At 42.3% G+C, this 13914-nt stretch overlaps 1 protein-coding gene across 11 annotated transcripts in view; it reads left to right on the forward strand.

The window, feature by feature from the left end:
• The window catches only part of LOC138744615 (microtubule-associated tyrosine carboxypeptidase 1-like), a 115946-nt gene that overhangs the window by 95342 nt on the left and 6690 nt on the right, over window positions 1–13914 (forward strand). For 9 of the 11 annotated variants that reach the window (XM_069901034.1, XM_069901029.1, XM_069901032.1 and 6 more), the window contains one exon: window positions 1083–4895. The exons of 1 other annotated variant lie outside the window; for it this stretch is intronic. In XM_069901034.1, the coding sequence (XP_069757135.1) occupies window positions 1083–1247 (165 nt within the window). In that variant the 3' untranslated portion in view covers window positions 1248–4895. Of the gene's footprint in view, window positions 1–1082; window positions 4898–13914 lie in introns of those variants that run through there. One more of the 11 variants, XM_069901038.1, reaches the window with a different exon arrangement.

A 13914-nucleotide genomic window follows, 5' to 3' on the forward strand; every position in this document is an offset into this window, starting at 1 on the left:
AATGGCCAGTTGACAGCTAATCCTTTCACCTTGGGCAATCTGTGAGAACCGTAGATTTAAATTTGTTTGCATTGTCACATGGATGGGATAGAGTGAAAAGCTTTATTTTGGGTGTCCAAAAGCATCACCTTACTCCAGCGTTGTTTTGCAGAAAAAATATGGGAAATTTAGAAGTCCCTACAGTGGTGGTTTTCGACCTTTTTCTTTCCTCTCATATGTTACTTTAAGTAATCCCTATGCCATAGGTTCTCTGTGATTAGTAAGGGATTGCTTAAGGTGGGATGTGGGTGGGAAGAAAAATTTTGAAAACCACTGTTTTAATCGTCCCTCATTGACTCGTTATGTGCACGGTTTCAGAAATGGGCCAATGACAATTTTTCTCAAGCAAAATATATCAGTAACAATTGGGCCTAGAGCAGTGATTCTCAATCTTCCCTTCCCAACCACATCCCACCTTAAGCAATCCCTTACTAATCACAGAGCACTGATGGTACAGGGATTACATAAAGTGGTATGTGAGTGGAAAGAAAAAGATCAAGAACCACTGCTCTACCGAGACAGTGAATTGTAGAGGATCATGTGTCCTTCCCTGATGTAGTTCATTGCCTGGTGCTCGAACCTCGTATCCAGCTGCCTCCATTTCATTGTGGACCTGGTGCTAATTCCCTGTGGCCTGAGGGAAGCCTACTCTCCAACATATTCCTGACCCCTGGTCTCGATTCCCTGCAGCCTGGCAGGAGGCCTACTGAATTTAGTTTATTGTCTCGAGGACAGATATGCAGTGAAAACTTACATTTACATATAACATTTAGACATACAGCCCAGTAAAAACAGTGTAACAAGACCAGTCACTGCTGGGGTTTTGCATTTAAATGTAACAGGCAAAACTGAGTCTATGGCTTCCTGCCATTCCATACTTTCTATGTGATTCGGCATCAAATTTTACTCAACAATTCATCAGTGAAGCCCTATGAAATTTTTTTTCCTACTTTAATGCTGAAATAATGCAGCAATTTCTGAGCCTTGCCATCTTGTTTCACGGTCAGGGCAGTAATATTTTTTCCCCCCCCCCCACACTTCAGGTTTCATTCGAGGATGTGGATCACCTGAAGAAATGTGCCGTCCTGCAGAACACGCGCATCCCACACTTCATGCGAGACCAAGTCCGCTACCTGGAGCAGCTGCACCACATCACTGCGGTCAATGGCCTGACGGACGAGGAGCTGCTGAGGCTAATCCCCAAGTAGACTGTGACACAGCAGTGGAGGTGCCTCGGGTGGAAGAGGGTGGCCTCTCCAGGTCTTTCCATCCAGTTTCATTTTTACATGCACTATTCCACTGCAGCATGTGTGTGTGTGTGTGTGTGTGTGTGTGTGTGCACATGCGCACGTATAAAAAGTGTGCTCAAATGCACACGCCGGCCTTGGATTTTTTTTTGGAGTATCTACGGAGATTTGTATGAAAAATAATTGGGGATTTGTAACAATTGAAGCCAAAGCCTGTAGCTGCCACTTCACCCTCTAACTTCTGTCCTGTGTGCCATTTTTTTCCCCCTATTTAAACATATTTATTATTTGCAACGGTGCTGTTTTTTTAAAGAAAATTATCTTAACTCCTTTGCTGGGGAGTGGAAGGAAAATGGAAAAAAAAAGACAAGGAAAACACCACAGACACACTTGCATCAAGGTGGATGACGTCCAGTATACCTGCAGTAAAACAGTTTAACGCAAGCCAGACTTTCCTCGGCCCAGGCAATCGGATGGCGTTGACTGAATTCTCACGTCCTTGCAGAGACATTGCGCCTTTAAACTGGCTCCCTGTTTGCATTTTGAAGGCACGCACAGCTTGAATGAAAGTTAAAAAATGGATTTGTAAAATTCTGAAAACCACCCGGGAGTGCAGGAGACCAAAACGGAGTTTACAATCTTGGTTGATGGCAACTCGTCTGACGGTAAAGATGAGTGACCTTTTGGGAAAATGCGGTGTCTGGAAAAAGAAGGTTGGCAGTTGAACAGGAGGAGGAAATGCGCACAGTAGGGTGCAAAATCGCAAAATGCATAATCGTGGACAGGCAAGGTAGCAAAAGTTGGGTCTGAAGGAAATGGGGATTTGGATGGGAAGAGGAAGCTTAGAAAATCCAGGAAAGAGAAGATAGTTGCAGGAAAGGTGCAAATTGTCCAATAGGATGTGGACGACTGTACCAACTGGATTCAATTTGGAAATCCTACTAAATTAATTGGGTTGCTTTTACTTTGTGGAGAAGGGACAATAACTTCAGAGCTTGACAACAGCTTGAATTGCAGGAGCACACAGACTGAGAAATCAGTAGAGAAGGGTGAAGTGATAAGTTGTGCTAGGAAGTCACAGGAGAGGCAATATGAATTAAATGGGACTGTTAAATGTGCTACAGGTGCAGATCAAGTTGTGGTATTCGCTGTAACAGGAATTATCAATGTTAAAAAGCCCTGTTCAGCTCTGAACAATTTGGAGTGGGTTAAAGAAGAGGGTGGTTTCTTTGCAGAGAAAAGGAGGAATTTCAGTTGTCCTGTCAAATTTTTGTTTTGAGAGCAGAGAAAGGTGATCAATATAATATGCAAATTATGATAGTTTAATTAGAGAGCCAGTTCAGAGATTCCACACTGGCATCAGAGGATATGAAATGAGGCAGTAAACACACCGAGATGCTGGAGGAGCTCAGCCGGTCTTTTCAGCATCTATAAGAGACAAGGATATATCGCCGACGTTTCAGGCCTGAGCCCTTCTTCAAAGAAAAATCAGAAAAGGCAGAAGCAGGATGTACGGTCTCAGAAAGTCTCTGAATTCAAACAATGGGGGAGGAATCCAGACCAACAAAAGGTGTTAATTGAATGTGATAAGGGACTAGGTGGAATTTATCATGTCTGTGTGAAATGAGACAGGCAAAGGAGAGATGGGGAAGGGGAGGGGGGTGTGATTTTAATGAAAGCCAGAGAAGTCGATACTAATCTACCTGGTTGGAGAGGGCCCAGTTGGAAGATGGAGTGTTGTTCCTCCATTGTACGGGTGGTCTCAGTCTGGCAGTGCATTGGGAAAAGTGCCAGGGCTGGGATTATTAAATAAACTCCGCAGACTGTTGTGCTCTGGTCTCAAGTGGCTGGAGAATGAATAATAGATATCAATGAAATATTAGAGAATGTTTAAGAGAAAGCCTAGCAGGCTGCAGGGAAAGAGCAGGGTGGTACAACAATAAGATGGGTTGACTGCCCTCTCTCCATAAGCTTTCTTGTGTAACTTCGTGATGTTTTACATGCAGACCCTGAACCAGGCCAGGTCTGCTGGCATCTGATGACGACACTGTACAAGATGTTGGTGAGGCCCCATGTGGGACATTGTGCTCATTTTGGTCACCATGCTATAGGAAAGATGTTGTTGAGCTGAAGTGGGTGCAGAGAAGCTTTACGGGGATGTTGCCAGGGCTCAGAGGCCTGAGCTATAGGGAGAGGTTGAGCAGGCTAGGAGCCCAGGAGGATGAAGGGTGATCTCATAGAGGTGTACAAAACCATGAGAGAAACAGATCAGGTGAGCACACAGTCTTGTGCCAAGAGAAGGGGAATCGGTGAGCAAAAGACATAGGTTTAAGGTGAAGGAGGAGAGAGTGAGCAAGAATCTGAGGGGTAACATTTTTACACAGGATGTTGAGTGCATGGAATGGGCTGCTGGAGGAGGTAGTTGAGGCAGGGACTATTTCAATGTCTTTTTTTAAATGGTGGGGGGGGTTAAATGGATAGTTGGGCTTAGAGGGATATGGGCCAAATGCAGGCAGGTGGAACTAGTGTGGGTGGGACATTTTGGTTGGTGCGGGCCAAGATGAACTAAAGGCTTGCTTCCACACAGTGTGACTCTAACTCTACGAAAGTGAACGGCAGACATTGTGAACCTTCTAAAGAAGAATACCATAATGTCATAACTCACAGAAATAACTGTGGATAAATTAAAAAAAAATCCACATTTCATGGTTGGGATCACTACTATCTGGTTTCAGTTAAATATTTCCGGACATACCCCAGTAAGTCTGGAGCTGGATAGGTGACAACTGCAGTTCCTTTTATTGGATGTTATAATGGTAGACCTTTGGAAAGGGGTTACTGTGAGTCTCTCAGAGTATTCCCTTCGAAAAGGGGTTTCTGTGAGTCTCTCGGAGTATTCCCTTTGGAAAGGGATTACTGTGAGTCTCTAGGAGTATTCCCTTTGGAAAGGGGTTATTGTGAGTCTCTCGGAGTATTCCCTTTGGAAAGGGGTTTCTGTGAGTCTCTGGGAGCATTCCCTTCGGAAAGGGGTTACTGTGAGTCTCTAGGAGTATTCCCTTCGGAAAGGGGTTACGGTGAGTCTCTAGGAGTATTCCCTTCGGAAAGGGGTTATTGTGAGTCTCCAGGAGCATTCCCTTCGGAAAGGAGTTACTGTGAGTCTCTAGGAGTATTCCCTTCGGAAAGGGGTTACGGTGAGTCTCTAGGAGTATTCCCTTCGGAAAGGGGTTACTGTGAGTCTCTAGGAGTATTCCCTTCGGAAAGGGGTTACTGTGAGTCTCTAGGAGTATTCTCTTCGGAAAGGGGTTATTGTGAGTCTCCAGGAGCATTCCCTTCGGAAAGGAGTTACTGTGAGTCTCTAGGAGCATTCCCTTCGGAAAGGGGTTATTGTGAGTCTCCAGGAGCATTCCCTTCGGAAAGGAGTTACTGTGAGTCTCTAGGAGTATTCCCTTCGGAAAGGGGTTACGGTGAGTCTCTAGGAGTATTCCCTTCGGAAAGGGGTTATTGTGAGTCTCCAGGAGCATTCCCTTCGGAAAGGAGTTACTGTGAGTCTCTAGGAGTATTCCCTTCGGAAAGGGGTTACGGTGAGTCTCCAGGAGCATTCCCTTCGGAAAGGAGTTACTGTGAGTCTCTAGGAGTATTCCCTTCGGAAAGGGGTTACGGTGAGTCTCCAGGAGCATTCCCTTCGGAAAGGGGTTATTGTGAGTCTCCAGGAGCATTCCCTTCGGAAAGGAGTTACTGTGAGTCTCTAGGAGTATTCCCTTCGGAAAGGGGTTACGGTGAGTCTCTAGGAGTATTCCCTTCGGAAAGGGGTTATTGTGAGTCTCCAGGAGCATTCCCTTCGGAAAGGAGTTACTGTGAGTCTCTAGGAGTATTCCCTTCGGAAAGGGGTTACGGTGAGTCTCTAGGAGTATTCTCTTCGGAAATGGGTTATTGTGAGTCTCCAGGAGCATTCCCTTCGGAAAGGAGTTACTGTGAGTCTCTAGGAGTATTCCCTTCGGAAAGGGGTTATTGTGAGTCTCCAGGAGCATTCCCTTCGGAAAGGGGTTACTGTGAGTCTCTAGGAGTATTCCCTTCGGAAAGGGGTTATTGTGAGTCTCCAGGAGCATTCCCTTCGGAAAGGGGTTATTGTGAGTCTCCAGGAGCATTCCCTTCGGAAAGGGGTTACTGTGAGTCTCTAGGAGTATTCCCTTCGGAAAGGGGTTATTGTGAGTCTCCAGGAGCATTCCCTTCGGAAAGGAGTTACTGTGAGTCTCTAGGAGTATTCCCTTCGGAAAGGGGTTACTGTGAGTCTCCAGGAGCATTCCCTTCGGAAAGGGGTTACTGTGAGTCTCTAGGAGTATTCCCTTCGGAAAGGGGTTATTGTGAGTCTCCAGGAACATTCCCTTCGGAAAGGAGTTACTGTAAGTCTCTAGGAGTATTCCCTTCGGAAAGGGGTTACTGTGAGTCTCTAGGAGTATTCCCTTCGGAAAGGGGTTATTGTGAGTCTCCAGGAGCATTCCCTTCGGAAAGGAGTTACTGTGACTCTCTAGGAGTATTCCCTTCGGAAAGGGGTTACTGTGAGTCTCTAGGAGTATTCCCTTCGGAAAGGGGTTATTGTGAGTCTCCAGGAGCATTCCCTTCGGAAAGGGGTTACTGTGAGTCTCTAGGAGTATTCCCTTTGGAAAGGGGTTACTGTGAGTCTCTAGGAGTATTCCCTTTGGAAAGGGGTTACTGTGAGTCTCTAGGAGTATTCCCTTCGGAAAGGGGTTATTGTGAGTGTCTGGGAGTATTTCCTTTGGAAAGGGGTTACTGTGAATCTCTAGGAGTATTCAGGCACTGATTCCCATCAACCAGCCCACATCCTAAGCTAGACAAACTGTGACAGAAGAATTCAGCGGGTTGAGCAGCATCAGTGGGTGAGAAAGAATGGTCGATGTCTTGACCAGAAACTCTCCTATCAATACAGGACCTTGAGGTGAAGCATTGACTTTCCCTTCTCTCCCAATGAAGCAACTCGACCTGCTGAGTTCCTGCAGGACAGTATTTCGCTTCAGCTTCCAGTATCTGTGGTGTGTCAACTGTTCCACATCACTTGGCCTTCTTCCCTCATAGTTGTGAATGGAGCATGCCTTGCCTGCCCTCACCCTCTTGCCCAAACATTTGAGAGGTTTACACAACCCCCCACCCCCCCGACCCCTCATCCCAACCTGACCACTGATTCTTGGAACGTTGTCACTAATCATTCAGACATTAAGCAGCCAGACTGACCAGTGACAGTCGTTGGACATTCTCAAGGCATCCAGCCACCTGCACAGATACAGCACTTACTCTGTTCATCGAGAATGTTGCGGATTGATGATAATCCTTGCACCTCTTTTGATAAAATGAAACATTTAATGACCCAATAGTAATTTAATTTTAATCTTCAGGAGACTGATGTGAGAGTCTTTTTGAAAAAAAACATAATTAAAAAGGAGGATGGATTTCATTTTCTTATTGATTGGGTTGTTGAAGTTTTGCAGATTTGGGGAAGTAATCTCTGGTTTCATTGGGAGAGGGATAGTGGGGGATGGAAGGCTTTGTAATGGAATTTCCAGAGTTTTTCCAGCTAGTGTTGACAACCCAGGGTCACAGAGAGGGTGAAGCCCCGAGTGTTGGGAGCCCAGGGTCACACTGAGGGTGAGGCCCCGAGTGTTGGGAGCCCAGGGTCACACAGAGGGTGAGGCCCCGAGTGTTGGGAGCCCAGGGTCACACAGAGGGTGAGGCCCCAAGGGTTGGGAGCCCAGGGTCACACAGAGGGTGAACCCCGAGTGTTGGGAGTCCAGGGTCACACAGAGGGTGAGGCTCCAAGTGTTGGGAGCCCAGGGTCACACAGAGGGTGAACCCCGAGTGTTGGGAGCCCAGGGTCACACAGAGGGTGAAGCCCCGAGTGTTGGGACCCCAGGGTCACACAGAGGGTGAGGCCCTGTGTTGGGAGCCCAGGGTCACACAGAGGGTGAACCCTGAGTGTTGGGAGCCCAGGGTCACAGAGGGTGAAGTCTTGAGTGATGGGAGCCCAGGGTCACACAGAGGGTGAAGCCCAAGTGTTGGGACCCCAGGGTCACACAGAGGGAGGTTAAACCACTGATCTTTCAGAAGGCAAATCAGACAGGTGGTGGGGGATAAAGTGCTGTTGTGTTTTTAGAACTAACTTTTTGTCTTATTAAACTTCTAAAATATTATTTTGATGCCATCTTTATCATAATTAAGGAAACAATGGAAGAGACTGACTTTTTTTTATCCTGATTCTGTAATGTGTCGTGTTCAATAAACATGAATTGATCATGAGGCTGTATCACTTATTTTAAATTCCTCACGATATCAGATGTGACCTCAAAGGTTACATTTTCATCATACTTAATAAAATTGAAGCCATTTGAAAAGGGGCACAATTTTTAAAAACAATTCAGCTTACAATTGTATTCAGTGAAAAAAAATCATTTGCGAAGCAATCCTTCAGAAAAATCACATCCAGGATGTGTGTTTTCCTCAGGCCAGGTTCCCAGGGATAGGTTTGCAACAGACCCTACCCTCACAATTCATCAATTGGTAAGAAACTGCCAACCACTCAGACATCAAGGCTCCAAGGATAAATGCAGGAAATGTCACAATGCAGTTCTGAGGGCAGGAATCAAAAATTTAAGTTTTAAACAGTTAGTGTAGCAGTGAGCACAACACTTTTGCAACACCAGTGATGGGGTTTCAAATCTGGCGCTGTTTGTAAGGAGTTTGTATGGTCTTCCGTTGTCTGCGTGGGTTTCCCTCGGTTTGTAGGTCAATTGTGTGCAAATGGGCAGCACGGGCTTGAGGGCTGAAAGGGACTGTTACCGTGCTGTACATAGAAATTTATCTACAATACAGTAGAAGCCAATTCTGTCTATTGACACCCATGCCACTCAGTTACACCCAATTCACCTAAAACCCCATATATCTTTGGAGAGTGGGAGAAAACTGGAGTACTCAGAGAACCTCCACGCAGGTCACAGGGAGAACATGCAAACTCCTTACGGACTGTGGCAGATTCGAACCTGGGTCCCTTTGCTGTAATAGCTTTGTACTAACTGCAGCACTGATGAGGGCAGGATCTGGACCAGGTGGGAGTTTACCACCCTTTAGACTGTTCTGAGTGCTGATCATGAAAATCACCTTCAAATTTTCATAACACGCTGGACAACAATTTTTTTTCAAAAAGTTTGCTTCCCGAAAGATGGGTTATATCTAAAAAACAGCTCAGGACACTGGACAACAAAGATTTTGCTTCCCCTTTTTTGAATATTTTAGTTAAAAATGTTCCATACATGTAATTAATAAAACATTATACAGAAGACCGCAGAGCCCACCTCATTGACAAAAGGCAAAGGAGGAAAAACCCAACACCCAACCCCAACCAACCAATTTTCCCCTGCAACCGCTGCAACCGTGTCTGCCTGTCCCGCATCGGACTTGTCAGCCACAAACAAGCCTGCAGCTGACGTGGACATTTACCCCCTCCATAAATCTTCGTCCGCGAAGCCAAGCCAAAGATACAGAACAATAAATGTTTAAATTTAAGAAAATGTCATTCATTACATGATGGTTATGACCCTTCCCTTCCTTCTCTTCCTCAACCCCTCAGCCTTGAATCAATCTCTCTCTCTCTCTCTCTCTCTCTCTCTCTCTCTCTCTCTCTCTCTCTCTCTCTCTCTCTCTTCCGGTGTGGCAATGGCTGCAGCGGCTTCTTCCAACCTAATGCTACTGCAACAGTTAGGTAAGGTGCCATGCAACAATTCTTAATTGCTGAACATTGGACGATACAATGCTGTGGAGATATGTGAACTTCGAAGTAAGGTGCAGACCTATGGAAGAAAGCTGCGGGGCTGCGTGGCCCAGTCTGATGTGGTGATTGGGCCTCTGTGGTGGGGAAGAGGCCTCCAGATGCAATACACATAAAAGAAACTTACGATAACATGGAACTGTTGTTGAAACACATACGGTACAACAAGTACCACTGGATCATCTGTGGTGATCTAAAAGTATTGGCACAGCTACTAGGAATGCAGCTTGGATATACCAAGTACTGTTGTTTCATTTGTGAATGGGATAGCCATGCTAAAGAGTCATAAGGTGCTTTGTAAGCATTTGGTTCCAGGTCAGAAAAATGCAGCACATAAACCACTTGTCGACACAACAAAGATATTTCTGCCTCCTCTTCATAATAAACTTGGATTGATGAAAAATGTTATGAAGGCAACAGCATTTAAAGATGTTGAGAATTTTCTTAGCAACTACATCCAGATGATTGACAACATGCTTCAAGCATACAAGGCCATGAACTCCAACATGTCGATGAAAATTCATTTTCTGCATTCAGACTTGGACTTCTTCCCTGCTGATCTTAGTGCAGTCATTGAAAAACAGGGTGGGGAGGAGTCACGTGATGGAGTAGTGGCCGGACGGTGAACTCCAGCCCTCTCCAGAAAAGTCGGAAAAAACAAAGGAAAACACAAAGGCACAAAAATTAAAATTAAAGAAATGTGAATATAAAGGTGGAAAGAAGATGGCGACGAAAAAAGAAAAATCGAAATCAACGGTAAGAAGAGAGGAAGAGAAGACAACGGAAGAAGGAGAAGGCTTACCTGCTCGAAGAGGCCCGCGGTGGAGAGAAAAACCCGCTCCCTCAGGTCAGTAAAAAGTGGACTACAAAAATGGCTCGCTGAGCTGAGTAAAAGTGCACAACCGCGAATGCAAAAAAACACACCGATGGGAGGGGTGACTAGCTGGGGAGTCGATCTCCACAGCCGGCAATGACAGCTACAGAACAGCAGCAACAAGAGGAGAACATAGAAGACAATGAAAACAAGAAAGAAGAGAAGAAAAGGGCAACAAAGAAACAACAGATGGCCAACCCAGAGGAAGAAGAAGAGGAAGAGGAAGAGTACAGTGAAATAGAAGAAGAAGGGAAAGGCAAGACAAAGGATATACTTTCTCTTATTAAAGAATACATGGAGTCATTTAAAGAATGGCAAGCGCAAGAATTTAATAATTTAAGAAGAAGAATAAACAACACAGAAGAGAAAATGAATAAAATAGATAGGACCTTAACAGAAATGGGAAAGAGAATGGATAAGATGGAAGAGCGGGAAGCAGCAGTAGAAATGGAGGTAGAGGACTTAAAAAAGAAATTAGAGGAATCTAATAAAAAAGTTATAGAGACACAAGAACTGTTAGCTCAGAAAATAGATATAATGGAAAATTATAACAGAAGAAATAACATAAAGATAGTGGGCCTTAAGGAAGATGAAGGCAAGAATATGAGAGAGTTTATAAAAGATTGGATCCCCAGGATCCTAGGATGTCCAGAACTACAGCAAGATATGGAAATAGAAAGGGCACATAGAGCATTGGCCTTTAAACCACAACCACAACAAAGGCCAAGATCTATTTTAGTAAAATTCCTAAGATATACTACAAGAGAAAAGGTACTGGAGAAGACAATGGAAAAAGTAAGAGAGGGCAATAAGCCACTGGAGTACAAAGGGCAAAAAATCTTCATTTATCCAGATATAAGTTTTGAACTCCTGAAGAAGAGAAAGGAGTTCAAAACAGCAAAGGCGATTTTATAGAAGAAAGGGTATAAATTTATACTAAAGCATCCAGCGGTATTGAAAATATTTATTCCAGGACAACAAAACAGACTATTCTCGGATCCAGAGGAAGCATGAAAGTTTGCAGAACAATTACAAAATAGACTGAGGGATGAAGACGTGTAACGAGAGTACAAAAGACTGAGAACTAAAAAGACACATAAGTTTTGAACTCCTGAAGAAGAGAAAGGAGTTCATTACATCGAAAACGATCTTATGGAAAAAAAAACCTATTCTCGGATCCAGAGGAAGCAAGGAAATTTGCAGAACAACTACAAAACAACCAGAGAGATGAAGATATGTAATAAGAGTAAAAATGACCACGATTTATATGTATGTGGGTAAAGAGGTATATGTGTGTATATGTATAATGTGCATACATGAATGTATCCGTATTTAGAGGAAAATATAGGTAGTATAGACAAGAATTAATAAGGGAAGGAAATGGAATAGAGGGAATAAGGAGGGAACTAAAAGAGTGACCTTTGTTACATATGAAAAGTGAAATCTTTTCTGGGGGGGGCTGGGTGGGGAGGAGTTGCGGTCACTGCAAAATCAGCTGACGCTTGCGAGTGAATTCGCAAATCCAAATGGAGAGGGGAGATGTGGTTGTCCGACAAAGGATAAAGGACAACTCAGGAGGGGAAGGGGAGATTGGGGCTAAAGAAGTTTTAAATAGGAGAATAAGGAAAATGTTTGATGTTTTAGGAATGTTGTCTTATAAAGGGTTCAAAACAAGAAAACAGAAATGGATAAGAAGGAAAGGTAATGATGGAGAAACGGAAAGGGAAGATAAACAAAGTATAAAATGGCTACGTTGAACATATGACTTTAAATATTAATGGAATACATAACCAAATTAAAAGGAAGAAACTGCTAAATTTACTGAAAAAAGAAAAAATTGATATAGCATTTGTGCAAGAAACACATTTAACTGAATTGGAGCACAAGAAATTAAAGAGAGATTGGGTAGGACACGTAACAGCAGCATCGTATAATTCAAAAGCAAGAGGAGTAGCTATATTAATTAGTAAAAATGTGCCATTTAAAATAGAAGAGGAAATAATAGATCCAGCAGGGAGATATAATGATAAAATGTCAGATATATTCAGAGTTTTGGAATCTACTCAATGTATATTCACCTAACGAAGAAGATCAAAAGTTTATGCAAGATATCTTTTTGAAGGTAGCAGATACGCAAGGGAACTTATTAATAGGAGGGGACTTCAACCTGAATGTGGATTCAAATATGGACAAAACTGGGAAAAAAATTAACAGAAAGAACAAAGTAACCAAATTTATAATTAAATCGATTTAAGAAATGCAACTTTTGGATATATGGAGGAAACAACACCCAAAGGAAAAGGAATATTCATATTACTCGGCTAGACATAAAACATACTCAAGAATAGACCTATTTTTGTTATCAGCTCGTATGCAAGATAGAGTAAGAAAAACAGAATATAAAGCTAGAATACTATCGGACCATTCACCCTTAATATTGACAGTAAAGTTAGAAGACATCCCTCCAAGAATGTATAGATGGAGATTAAACCCCATGTTACTTAAAAGGCAGGATTTTAGAGAATTTATTGAAAAACAAATAAAAATGTATTTTGAAATAAATACGGAATCAGTGGATTCAATGCAATGAAAGCATTCATTAGAGAGCAAATAATAAGTTATGTAACCAAGATGAAGAAGGACTATAATCAGGAAACAGAGCAGTTGGAAAGGGAAATAGTAAATATAGAAAAAGAATTAGCAATGAAGGAAGATACAACTAAAAGAAGAGAATTGGCGGATAAAAAAATAAAATATGAAACACTACAAACATATAAGGTGGAGAAGAATATAATGAAGACAAAACAGAAATATTATGAACTAGGTGAAAAAACGCACAAAATCCTAGCATGGCAGCTTAAGACAGAACAAGCTAAGAAAATGGTATTGGTATCAAGGAAAAAAGACAAACAAATTACATATAATCCAAAAGAAATTAAGGAAAACTAGAGAATTCTATGAACAATTATACTGAACTGAAAACGTAGGGAAAGAAGGGAAAATAGATTAATTTCTGACTAAAATTGAACTACCAAAACTACAAATAGAGGAACAAAATAAATTAACAGAGCCATTTGGAATAGTAGAAATACAAGAGATAATTAAAAAATTACCAAATAATAAGACACCAGGAGAGGATGGATTCCCAATAGAATTCTACAAAACATTTAAAGACTTATTAATTCCGCCCCTCCTGGAAGTAATCAACCAGATTGATAAAACACAAAGCTTACCAGATTCATGTAAAACAGCAATAATTACAGTAATACTAAAGCAAGGGAAAGATCCACTCTCACCAGCGTCATATAGACCAATATCTTTACTTAACACACATTATAAGATAATAGCTAAACTATTAGCAAACAGATTAGCAGAGTATGTACCGAAAATGGTAAATTTAGACCAAACTGGATTTATCAAAAAAAGACGCACAACAGACAATATTTGTAAATTTATTAACTTAATTCATGCAGTAGAAGGAAATAAAGCACCTGCAGTAGCAGTTGCTTTAGACGCAGAGAAGGCCTTCGACAGAGTAGAATGGAATTATTTGTTCAAAGTATTGCAAAAATTCATTTTACTGGAAAAGTATATTAATTGGATTAAAGCATTATATAAAGGACCGTTAGCGAAAGTGACAGTAAATGGACATGTATCAAAGCAATTTAACTTAAGCAGGCCAACACGGCAGGGATGCCCACTATCACCTTTATTGTTTGCGTTAGCTATAGAAACACTAGCAGAATTGATAAGATCAGATAATAATATAAAAGGAATAAAAATAAAAGACAAGGAATATAAAATCAGTTTATTTGCGGATGATGTTATAGTGTACTTAACAGAACCAGAACTATCAATAAAAGAATTATATAAGAAATTGAAGGAATATGGAGAAGTGTCGGGTTACAAGATAAACGTAAATA

Source organism: Narcine bancroftii, chromosome 10, assembly GCF_036971445.1.
Source record: "Narcine bancroftii isolate sNarBan1 chromosome 10, sNarBan1.hap1, whole genome shotgun sequence".
NCBI classification, from domain to species: Eukaryota; Metazoa; Chordata; class Chondrichthyes; order Torpediniformes; family Narcinidae; genus Narcine; species Narcine bancroftii.